Here is a 12,132-nt window from a genome sequence, read left to right on the forward strand (position 1 = left end):
CTACCTTAACCTTTATTTTCATCCCCTTTTTTGCTCGTTGGTGAATCCATTGAATTTATTTGCCACCCAACTCCACTTAAGGACAAAACCAACCATCCCAATCCCAAAGATTTCAATTGCCGACGTGGCAACAAACAAAATTGGGAGCGAGAAACAGACAATCTCTCCGAAATCAGACAACAGAGCGAGGGAGAGGCGCAGGTTAACAACCCTCAAGGTTCTGCAAATTCGCGTTGAAAATCACGGACATTGACGACCTCAGAGACAGCGGAATCTCTCCGAATCAAAGCGCTTGGCTCTCCAATTTTTTTGGAACTCGGCGAGCCCAAATTCTTCGAAAATGGTTAACATTTGGCAAATTTATCGGAATTTTTCGCAATGGAGGTAAACTCAATCGCCATTGCTTTAATTCGCGCCCGTCTGGATTTAAATAGATGTTTGATGTCGAAAATGTGCGAAAACCGAAGAGTTTAAAAAATTCGAAGGTGTTTGTGATTTTGTTTAGGGTTTGTTTCGTATTCTGGATAGTGGTTTGAGCTATTTCAGAGCTCAGATTGATCATAGAGGCTCTGCATTGTGGTTTGGTTCTGTGATTACTGTGGATTTATAGGGCTTTAGGCAGAGTTCACGAGCTGGAATTTCTGGTTTTGGGGGCCAGTTTTTGGTTATGGGGTAGATGAGGGACTTGTTTTCTTTTTCACAATCTTAGCACGTATTTGAGTACCTTGCTTGTACATGGGCCGAAGTTGGAGAGCGGCGTATGGTGTTCGATATATTTGGAGCAGTTGTTCAAATGGGCATTGGGTCTGTAGCTCGGCAGCACCTGGCATTGCAACTTGAATGGCTGATTTACAGAGAGGTGGTCTCACCGAGAGGGACGGCGAGCAGGTATAATGCTTTAATTCGCTTTCATCTTATGGTTTTGTGCAATGGGGATTCATGAGGATAGGTTGCCTTGACAAATTGTTGTATGCTTTAAAAGGAGTCTAAGTGTAAGAGTAATTCATTTGCATTAGATAGTTTGATATAAATTGTGTTGTTTACCTAAAAAATGCGTACTCTCTATGCTTTTTTTTTCCCCACTAAAATCTGTCTTGATATATCAAATTATAATGCAAAGAACGTGAAACATCGTAGTTGATGCATTCAACGGTAACCTGTCTTTGTATTTTGATAGTGACAACTTTTTTGCATCCTTCATTGGCGCATATTGGAATTATTATTATTATTATTATTATTATTATTATTATTATTATCAATTCATGTGATGGAATACATAAGGTGCTGTGCTGTGGAAATTGAAGTAGATGATAAGAAATGTTCCAGTCTAAATAGGTTTTTCAATCATGCAGTATTGTCTTCCTTCATACATCTTTGTTTTTATTGTCATAGGATTATGCTCTTGTATAAAAATACCTGTAGCTCTTGTAGTTAGTTTTATTTGAAGTTTTATATTACAGGCCATTGCATCACTTAAGAAAGGGGCATATCTACTAAAGTATGGACGCAGAGGAAAGCCAAAGTTCTGCCCATTCCGGCTTTCTAATGTAAGTTTCATTCGCATGTTATCTTTTCTGAATTACACACTAACTCATTGAAGAAATTGCAAAAATCACCTTCATTTGAAAGTTTTCCGCCCAACAAGCAGGCATCCTGCAACCTCAATAAGGCCTTAGTATATTTTAAGTTATGAAAATCCTAATAATGCTAACCCTTGGGGCAAAGCAGAATGTATCCACTGATATATAGCCCAAGCGTCGTGTAAGAAATCCATGTTGAACAATTCCAGACCAGAAAACCAATTTAGTGAGGAAGTGGTACTCATTTTACTGTTCTATCCTTTCTATTTTATTTGTGGAGTTGAAAAGAAATTTCATATATTAATACACTAGATTCTTGGTTGTTAGCCTATACTGAGTTTTGCTGAGACCTAGCAAGTAGCAAATAGTGTGACCACGTCTCTCAGTATAGGTCAATGGCACTCTAGGTGAAGTGGTCAATCCTATATAATGGAAAATCGAACTAAGACCTTACTCTGATCATCCAAATTACTAGTTTAGAGTTTCATCATGACTAAACAAACCTGAACCTTTTCTGCTAGATGCCCAAAGTGTGACCTGTCTCTATTTTATAGTTTGAGCTCAGCGAGGCTGTAGATCTCCATGATTTCAAACATGAAATTTTGGGTCCTTTAATGTCCTTTTTTTTTTCCTGTATGAATATGGATAACAGAAGAAACAATATTCTTTCATTTCTCTGTATCAACTTAGATGAATGGGGTTTTGTTTCAGGATGAGTCTATATTGATATGGTACTCTGGCAAACAAGAGAAACAGCTTAAACTAAGTCATGTTTCAAGGATTATTCCTGGACAGCGCACTGTAAGTTTGTATTATTGTCCTTTCTTTCCTAGAAAATGATTAGGGGATAGCCCCTCAAGCTACTGCTCAAGTGCTTTTTATCAGATCTTCAATAAAGACTAGAAATAAACTATGCATGAGTTTCAATTCATTCTAGTTGAAGTTTATATTTGATTTTGAAATTCTGTAGGTTTAGGTAGAATCCTCTTATTTATTCTTTGAAATTTTGACGTTTTGTTTTGTTTTTTTTCTTACAATAGTCACTTTATTCTGTCATTTTGCTTACCCATAATTCTCTAAATTTATATAAATATAATGGTGGATTTATCTTTCAGGCAATTTTTCAGCGGTATCCTCAGCCTGAAAAGGAATATCAATCGTTTTCACTTATATATAATGATAGGTCCTTGGATTTGGTGAGTTTATTTCTATGGTCTATTCTTGTCTTTTCTAGGAGCTCGTCTAGGTGATCAGTGGCAATGAAACATGGAAATCACTGTTTTTCTCAATGCTGTTGTTTTATAATGAACGTAGTTGCTCAAAGTTCACTTGTTAATTTGTGAAAAACAAGCTAGGGTATCAGCTGATAAACTAGATGTAATATTCTTTGTTTGACATCATGACCAATCAATGGACAGATATGTAAAGACAAGGACGAAGCTGAAGTTTGGTTTGTTGGTCTTAAGGCACTGATTGCTCGAGGCAACTACCCCAAGTGGAGGAATGAATCAAGAAGTGACAGTGTAGCATCAGATAGTCCACATCATTCTCGTACACGAAGAAGTTCTCCATCTATTGCACCATTTGTCCGTAGCAGTGACCTTTCTATTCTTTTGGTCTTTAGTTTTATAAAGTTCCAATAACCTATTAAGCATTTACAGTTTGTTTTTTCATTGGGTCATTATATTTTTTAAATTACAACAGGATCCAGGAGATACTGAAGGGGTTCCTTTAGAGAATATTCCACAGACTAGACTGGGAAAGGCATTTAGTGACATAATATCATATACTGCAGCTGCTAAGAGTTCCCGTCAAGATGAATCAGTTGCCACTTCTACATTATCATCTGCATCAGTAGAAAACTCAAATGGTCAAAGTTTAGCAGAGACATTTCGAGTTAGTTTATCTAGTGCCGTGAGCTCATCAAGCCATGGATCTGGTCATGATGATTTTGAAGCCTTAGGTGATGTCTTCATTTGGGGAGAAGGTATTGGTGATGGAATGTTGGGTGGTGGCATGCATAGAATTGGGAGCTCATATGGTTCCAAGATGGATGCCCTTCTCCCGAAGGCATTGGTATCAAAAGTGGTTCTAGATGTTCATAATATTGCTTGTGGTGGCAGGCATGCTGTGCTAGTCACAAAACAAGGGGAGATATTTAGTTGGGGAGAGGAGTCAGGAGGCAGGCTTGGGCATGGCGTAGAAGCTGATGTTTCCCACCCAAAGCTCATCGACACTCTTAGTGGCATGAACATTGAATTTGTAGCATGTGGGGAGTTTCACACTTGTGCTGTTACACTTTCGGGAGATCTTTATACATGGGGTGATGGTACTCACAACTTTGGTCTGCTTGGGCATGGAAGTGAAGTTAGTCATTGGATTCCTAAAAAGGTAAGTGGTGTCATGGAGGGTGTACATGTATCATATATCTCTTGTGGACCTTGGCATACTGCTGTTGTGACATCAGCTGGGCAGTTGTTTACATTTGGGGATGGATCTTTTGGCGCCCTAGGCCATGGAGATCATAGAGGCACGAGTATTCCCCGGGAAGTGGAAACTTTGAAAGGACAGCGAACTACGACGGTTGCTTGTGGTGTTTGGCACACTGCTGCTGTTGTTGAATTGATGAATGAATTATCTGTTTCTGGATCTTCTGGTTGCTCTTCAACTGGAAAGCTGTTTACCTGGGGGGATGGAGACAAAGGTCAACTTGGACATGGTGATAAAGAGCCTAGACTAGTTCCTGAGTGTGTAGCTGCATTAGTTAATGAAAGTATTTGTCAAGTAGCCTGTGGTCACAATCTCACAGTTGCTCTGACAACCTCAGGACAAGTATATACAATGGGGAGTACTGCATATGGACAACTGGGCAGTCCTGTAGCTGATGGAAAAGTTCCCAGTCGCATAGAGGGTAAAATTGCTGACAGTTTTATAGATGAGATTGCCTGTGGTTCATATCATGTTGCAGTTCTGACTTCCAAAACAGAGGTTTATACTTGGGGAAAGGGTTCAAATGGGCAATTAGGCCATGGAGACTATGATCATAGAAATACACCTACACTTGTCAATTTTTTAAAAGACAAGCAAGTAAAGAGTGTAGCGTGTGGTTCAAACTTTACAGCTGCTATATGTATGCATAAATGGGTATCTAGTGCTGACCACTCTGCATGCTCTGGTTGTCATAATCCTTTTGGTTTCAGAAGAAAACGTCACAATTGTTACAATTGTGGACTAGTCTTTTGCAAAGCATGCAGTAGCAGGAAATCTTTGAAAGCTTCTTTAGCTCCAAATGTGAACAAGCCATATCGGGTGTGTGATGATTGTTTTACAAGACTAAAGAAGGTCATGGATTCTAGTTCTATTCCTCGAATTCCTAAAGTAAAAAATGGAAATATGCAACCTAAATCCAATGAGGTGGCGGATAAAGAAAGTCAAGGTCCAAAACTACAGACAACATTCTCAAGATTGTCATCTTTTGGTTCACTCAATCAGGTTGAAAGCAGGAATTCAAAGCCTGACATGAAAATGGAATTGCATGATTCCCGTGTGTTTACTGCTCTGAGTGGAAATTTTCAGTTTGGGAGCTTTTATTCTTCAAAAGTATCAGCTTCTCTTGCTGGAACTTCGAAGAAAGTTTCATCAGTTTCCCTTCCTGGTTCCAGGATGGCTTCTCAGTCAACTTCTCCTGCTTCAGAAAAGTCAAGCCCAGCTCGGTTTTCTGAAGAAATTCTGGATTATACAAAGAATAAAAATGAAAGTTTAAGTCAAGAAATCGTAAATTTAAGGGCCCAGGTGAGCCAATTGAAAATGCTTTAGTGACTATGATTTATTTTTCCAGTCACATGCATGCGTAGATCTAAAATCCTTGTTTATAACTTTAATGTTAAGCACAGCCATTAAATACGATAGATGTGTTTTTCTTTGTTGTTTTTTGGGAAAGAAAGAATTAAGGTCTTCTTGTCATGTACTTCATATTCTTTGAGAATGTTTGAAAATATAATTGCCTGTAGCACCCAAAGAATTTATCACTGGCCTATAAGCTCATTTATGTCTCTGAGTGACCATAAATCTTTTGAGCAACAAAGCTGTATGATTTACTCTTAAATTATGTTAATCAGACAGGAACCTTGTGGAACCAATCTTCTCTTCAGGGTATAAATATTATTAACACTTTTGTCGTTCTCTGTGTTTTCTTTCTATACTATTATGATCTAGAAGAAAAGAGAGAACTAACAGCTGTTTATTTGACCTTAATTGAGTCTAAAAATGGAGAGAGAGAGAGAGAGAGAGAGAGAGAGAGAGAGAATAAGAATGTATATAGGTAACAGAGAAAGCTAAGATTATGTAATGAAGTTCCTAGATATGCTGGAGTTTGGAGCTTGATAACTGTATGCTGCAGCTGAACCAAGAAAAGAAATAAGGTGGCATTAATTGGATGAATATAGTAAGATTTTTATATGTTTTTGTATATTTTGGTGGAAAGATTGAAGCTAAGCCTTGAATATAGGGCAGATCAATATGTTCTCATCAACATTATAAATGTTGCAATAATATTTGAGAAATATCTGAGTTCTATCTGTATTTAGCATACAGGGCTCCTAATCACTTGTTTTCCAACAATTTTTCTGTGTCAAACTAATGATTATTTAGTTGATCAATTTATCCACTTTTTTTACTTTATATTCGTTGAAGTGATGAGAACATACTAAGTAGAAATTGAATGAAAATACTTTATAGGTGGAAGACCTTACTAGGAAATCCCAACATCTTGAAGCTGAACTTGGAAGAACATCAAAGCAGTTGGAGGAGGTCACTGCCATTGCAGCAGATGAAGCTGAAAAATGCAAATCTGCGAAGGAAGTTATCAAGTCTCTTACTGCTCAGGTGAGATATTTCTCTGTTCAAGCTTTTGTGTTTATTGCTTTTCAATATTACTTATAAGTTTAAGTTTTATATTCGACATGTAGAGATTATTTTGCATCAAATAGCATCAAAAGACGCACACTTGGTTTTTGGGTTTCAAAGAACTGTCCTTGTAATTTTCTGTAATGATCTAAATTCAAAGATTCAAATTATAGGAGATATGGTTTTCAAACATTTAATATAGGAGCAGTGAAGCTGTAAGAGAGAAATGTCTCGGTGAGGCAGCCTATGGATAATTCACCTTCACAGCACAGAGATCATATTATGAATGTATTATGTTCCTTAATAAGTTAATTGAAGCAATCTGGGTTGTCACCAACATGAAACAAAGTTGCGGTGCATGGTATGAATGATTATGTTCCTTTTATATGATGAGAATAAGTTAAATTACGCTAGTGCCTTATATGTGGAATAATCTTGAGTTTGTGCGACTCTAGCCCACCATGTGATAACTACAGCAATGAACGACGTGTTAGTAGTATTACCTTATCAAGTAGAAAAATTGTTTGAATTACATCTTTCTATTTTTCCTCTTGGAAGGTTTAAATAAATAATTTGTGATGTTTAGAAGCAATATGTAGAACACATTGTTATATTGTTAATTTAGTCTTTTTTTTTGGGGACTTGAGGTATAACATATTCTGTTTTGGGAATGGATAGAGGAGATGATTACGTTGGTTTGGTTGGTTTTTTAATGAGAGATGAGCAGATACATGGATGTGAAGAGGAACCTCCATAAATTTGCATGCCTTAGACAGGGAGGATTTTCCATCCAATCCCCTGTTCGGGCTTAACTCTTCATCATTCCCTGTGCCATATGTTGTACGTTGTCTGCCACTATTTAAGCATATATTGTCACATGAATGACATCTATTCTTGACTGCATTTATTTGAAGCTTGTCTGAAAACCAGATGTGACATGAAATCCTAAAATGATCAATGAAAAAAAATTTAAGATCATTTAGTGAGTTCTCTTAATGGCGTCATGCTTAGGAAAATAGGTCATAACAAATGTCATGAAATGTACATACAAATGAGGTTGAGATCTAGTATTTAAAAGATAGTTCTTGAAATAGCATTAATGTCAATGGGGTCAATGCTACATGGGCTTTGTAATTATAGTTCTTCTTTTTGTATTGAAGATTTAAGTCATACTTTCAGTGTTAAGCTTGTTGAGACTGTATGACCGGTGGTGTACCAGACAAGTTGTCAGCTGATACATTGGGAACAATGCTCACACTAAGCACCAAGATGATGGGAGACAAAAGTAAAGTTGCCATGGTTCAAAGAGCCTAACCTGATGGCAAAGAACCTTCACAATCACTAATTGACAGATTGGAAATATAAATTGGCGAAGCATGGAATATATGATTACCAATCAATATTATTATTTTGCGGAAAATACACTTTACCCCCCTGAACTATCCACTCATTTGCATTTTTAACCCCAATGTTTAAAAAGTAACACTTTACCCCCACAAACTTCTAAATTGTTGCAATTCGTCCATTCTAACTTTTTTTTTTTTTTTTTTCTCCAAAATGCCCCATCCCAAGTTAAAAAAAAAAAAAAATTTAATTGGGGGTGGTTTTGGCCACCCCCATGGCCAAAGGGAGTGGCTTAGCCACCCCTTAATTTTTATTTTTTGTTTTTAACTTGGGATGAGGGCATTTTGGAAAAAAAAAAATCAGAATGGTCGAATTGCAACAATTTAGAAATTTGGGGGGGTAAAGTGTCACTTTTATGGATAGTTCAGGGGGGTAAAATGTATTTTTCCCTATTATTTTTAACTCCAAGGGGTTGGTTTAGTGGTTGGACAGCCTGGGATTTTGAGTATGCTCCTCAAGGTCTTAGGTTCGAAACCCACTGATTACAAACTGCTTTTTGAGGCCATCGGACTGGGGATTCGCCCCTTGAATTAATCGAGGTTGTGGCCAACCCCGAGATTAGTTGGAGCGAAACTCTGGATACCTGGTGCCAAATTAAAAAAAAAAATTGTCTGTTTCTTGTTCTTTTACTTTATGGTGTTTTTTTTTTTTTTTTGGGGGGGGGGGGGGGGGCATGTGGTTGCTGTATGCAATGGATTAGGATACATTGTTTTCAATTTCTTCATTATAGATTGAGATCTTCTTCGAACTTAATGCACAAATAGATGGAATAGCTTCATTATTTAGCATATTTATCATCATTTATCTCCTTATTATTTATTACAAGAAGTTATTTGATATGGTAAATAATGAAGTGGCAAATGGTGATATCGCAAAACCTCCACCATTTAAGTTAAAAACAATGGTTGAGATTTGAAGAAATCTATTTGGTAGAATACCATAGAAATGCCAGGGAATCTTGATCCTTATGCAACTACATTCTTAACTAGTTAATGGTCTAATGTTGTGGGTGGTTTAATTGTTCAACAGTTGAAGGAAATGGCTGAAAGGCTGCCTGAAGGACATAGATCTAATGGTGGCTCTATTGCTGGAAATGCCTCTAATATTCTAACCCAGCTCTCCAGTGAGAACTATACAGCAGAGACCGAGTCCGCTGGACATGCATCGAACCAAAATTTACCTAATGGAACCAAGCCACCAATTGGACAAGGAGAATGGGTAGTGCATGATGAACCAGGTGTGTACGTAACTTTGTCCTCCTTGCCAGGCGGTGGTACTGAATTGAAACGTGTTCGCTTCAGGTATCTATATTTGCCACCCTTTGTTTATAAAAGTTAGCAGGAACATATATGATCTACTTGACCAAAAATTGAGGCATATCTCTCTGAGATTATACGACTCCATAACATGCATTTTTTTTTTTCAAACCAACAAAATATTTTACCCTTGCTCTTTTTCTTGTACTGGCTCCAACTTGAATCATATCATTTATTGCCAGTCGATCAATGTACTTAAACCATCCTAGTTGTCTGTCTCTGATTGTATAATTGGTGCTACATGCTACTCTTCTGAAATTTTCGTTACCAAGGCTTTGTTTGTCTCAACATAAAACAATTTTTAGAAATTATTTTCCCCATTTTCAGTGTTTGGTGCAACTAAAAATCTTTAGTAAACAGAACTTTTTTCTAGTCAACTGAAACCTAAGCTAAATGGGTGGAAAATATTTTACGTAATACATAAGCCAAAATTCTCTCTCCAAGCCCGGCCATTGTCACCTTGGATTTACCACTGTTCATCAAGGTAAGCTTTCCTCTCCCTTTGACCTTTGATTTCCCTCGGGTTTGTTTGGATCTGCTATTGTTGTGAGCTGATTAGCCTTACTTGTGGTTGTTTTTGGGCGTGTGAAAATGGCTTGTAGCATTTTGGTTGCAACTTGATGGGGTGGTGGTGTCCTGATTTGGTGTTAGCAATGTGGTGTATTTTAAGATTTATTTTGGCTAGTAGTGTATAAAGCTCCTCTCCCTCGGTTCAAAGAACTAGCATCTCAAGAACTTCCTCCCAATGGTTGTTGAATCAGTCATCCATTGCACTTACAAACCTTATAGAACTGACGGACTAGTTCCATCATCAGCCTCCAGCATGAGATGCCTCCCCTACAAGTAGGCTCTCTCCCTCTCTCCAGTCCCACCAACACAGCTCTTAATTTCTAAATTTCTTGCCCACCATGCCATTGAAGCCCCTCAACGCCTTGACCATTGCATTCATGTTGGGCTTCATATTCTTGATCATCTTCTTTTTTGGCTTCCTCGAACTACTAGTATCAACTCCATCATCCATCAGGTTTATCAACGACCGATCTACACATTTACAATTTATTCAGTGCTGTCAAGAGTGGAAATCTTAAGTGGGTTGCACCCAGTTTAAAGCGAAGCACAGGGGTTTGTTCCACTTCAATCAAATTGATCGTCTTCTTTGCAATAGTGTTGTAGTGAGGAGTTTGAACTTGAATGTCATAAGTTGAGACTGGAGCATGTGAGTGTTTTGGCGGAAGGGTGGACATGGATTCCTAGAAATTTGGATTTTTTTTTTTTAGTGGGTAATTAGATAATTTTATTAATGCCTTTGTGGATTTGGCTGTTTGTGGAGAATGTCTTCCCATAAGTCTTAACGGCATGTTGAATGGTAATAATTAGATTAATTATTTCAAGAAACTAACTTATTATCTTTGGTTTATATTACATGAATTTTATTTTTAAAATATTAATGACTTTTAGTGTGAGCCAATGGAATTTTTTTAGGATCATTTGCTTAGATTTGAGTCAAACAACGGAAAAATAGCAATTTTTCAAATGGAGACATTTTGGTCCTAAAATGTTTTATGATGAACAAATGGAGCCTGGCTCAAGTTTTTCCCATTTGGCCATCTTTCTTCTCATCCTCGATTCTGCTTCATTGTAAGAAACCCACCATGAGATATTGGAATCCAAATTGTTTTGGCTTTTTTTCTTCTTTTCTTCATTTTTTATTTTTTATTTTTTATTTTATTTTTATGTAGTACTTCTCTGTTCCTGCTGATTATGGCCCAATCCTTTTGAGTGTAATATAAATATAAAGTGGAGAGAAATTTATGAATGTGTGCTTTTAATTAGATACTACCCTTACCCTTTTTACCTATGAACCCATAAATATTTAAAGTTCTCCATTTCGCTAAAAGAATCTTTCTAGTAGCATTGAAGATATGTCATTCTAACAGTAATGAAAGAGGGAATCTTTCTAGTGAATATATACCTTGTTTACTGAAGTCAATTTGCTTTGCTACAGCCGGAAACATTTCTCAGAAGAACAAGCATCGAAGTGGTGGGCTGAAAATGGTACCAAAGTATGTGAGCGACTCAATGTACGTAGTTAAGAGAAAAATCATTAGAGGCTGTTTTTGTATAGAATTTAGAAGGCATGTCTCATCATTTAGATACAGGTTTAAAAAAGGTTTCTTCTTTTTTCTATCCTTCATCTGTAAAACATGTTGAGAGACAAAGTCCACTCCTTCAACTGTTCAAGTGCTGAATATTTCTTGCAGCAGGCTCCATGATAGAATGTTTTTTTTTTTTTGGGCGGGGAAGATAGAATAGTGTAACCATGTGGGGGCATCAATTTCTGGATTCAAAGCCTATAAGTAAATCCTTTTTATTTTCTCAAGTGGTCTAACTTTCTGGACCGTGTTTTAAAGTATACAAGAACTTATTGGTACAATCTGATCGAACCTTAATGTGCACACACCAAAGAGTTTCTATACGATATTAACTTGTCATTCTGTTAATAGAAAATGTGATAAATGTAAGGGGAAAAAAAAAACCCTATCACTGTCTTGTGATAAACCGAGGGAGCCACCCATCCAAGAGTCTCGTTTTATTCTTGATGTGGCAGTATGCATAAAGTTTATGATGAGCTTTCATTAAAAAAAAATAATTAAAATAAAATTAAGGGCCGATGGATATAGCCAATTGCCACAGCTAGTTGTATGAGAGTGGAATAAAAGTTGAATATTTAGCTGGTTGCCCTGTCCAAATGATGCTTATGAACAATAATAATTAGACAATGATTAAAAGGAGGGAAAAATGCTCCAAGCATCTTTGAGGTATGACTTTTTTATCAAATTACTCCTTAATATTTAAATTTTATTGATTTACTTTCTAAAATGTTAATTATTATCAAATAGATCCTTCCTTCCACCTTCTGTCATGCC

General features: G+C 36.9%; 1 protein-coding gene across 1 annotated transcript; it reads left to right on the forward strand.

Annotated features, from left to right (window-relative positions):
• The first annotated feature begins 89 nt into the window (after positions 1-89).
• Positions 90-11,654, forward strand: LOC132179606 (PH, RCC1 and FYVE domains-containing protein 1). Its single transcript, XM_059592349.2, has 9 exons — positions 90-888; positions 1,461-1,547; positions 2,292-2,381; positions 2,696-2,776; positions 2,999-3,166; positions 3,285-5,372; positions 6,318-6,464; positions 8,919-9,190; positions 11,211-11,654. Exons 1-9 carry the CDS (start codon positions 841-843, stop codon positions 11,296-11,298), a joined length of 3,069 nt encoding a protein of 1,022 aa, XP_059448332.2. The 5' UTR covers positions 90-840; the 3' UTR covers positions 11,299-11,654.
• The last annotated feature ends 478 nt before the right edge of the window (positions 11,655-12,132 follow it).

Source organism: Corylus avellana, chromosome 4, assembly GCF_965113065.1.
Source record: "Corylus avellana chromosome 4, dhCorAvel1.hap1.2, whole genome shotgun sequence".
Lineage (NCBI taxonomy): Eukaryota > Viridiplantae > Streptophyta > Magnoliopsida > Fagales > Betulaceae > Corylus > Corylus avellana.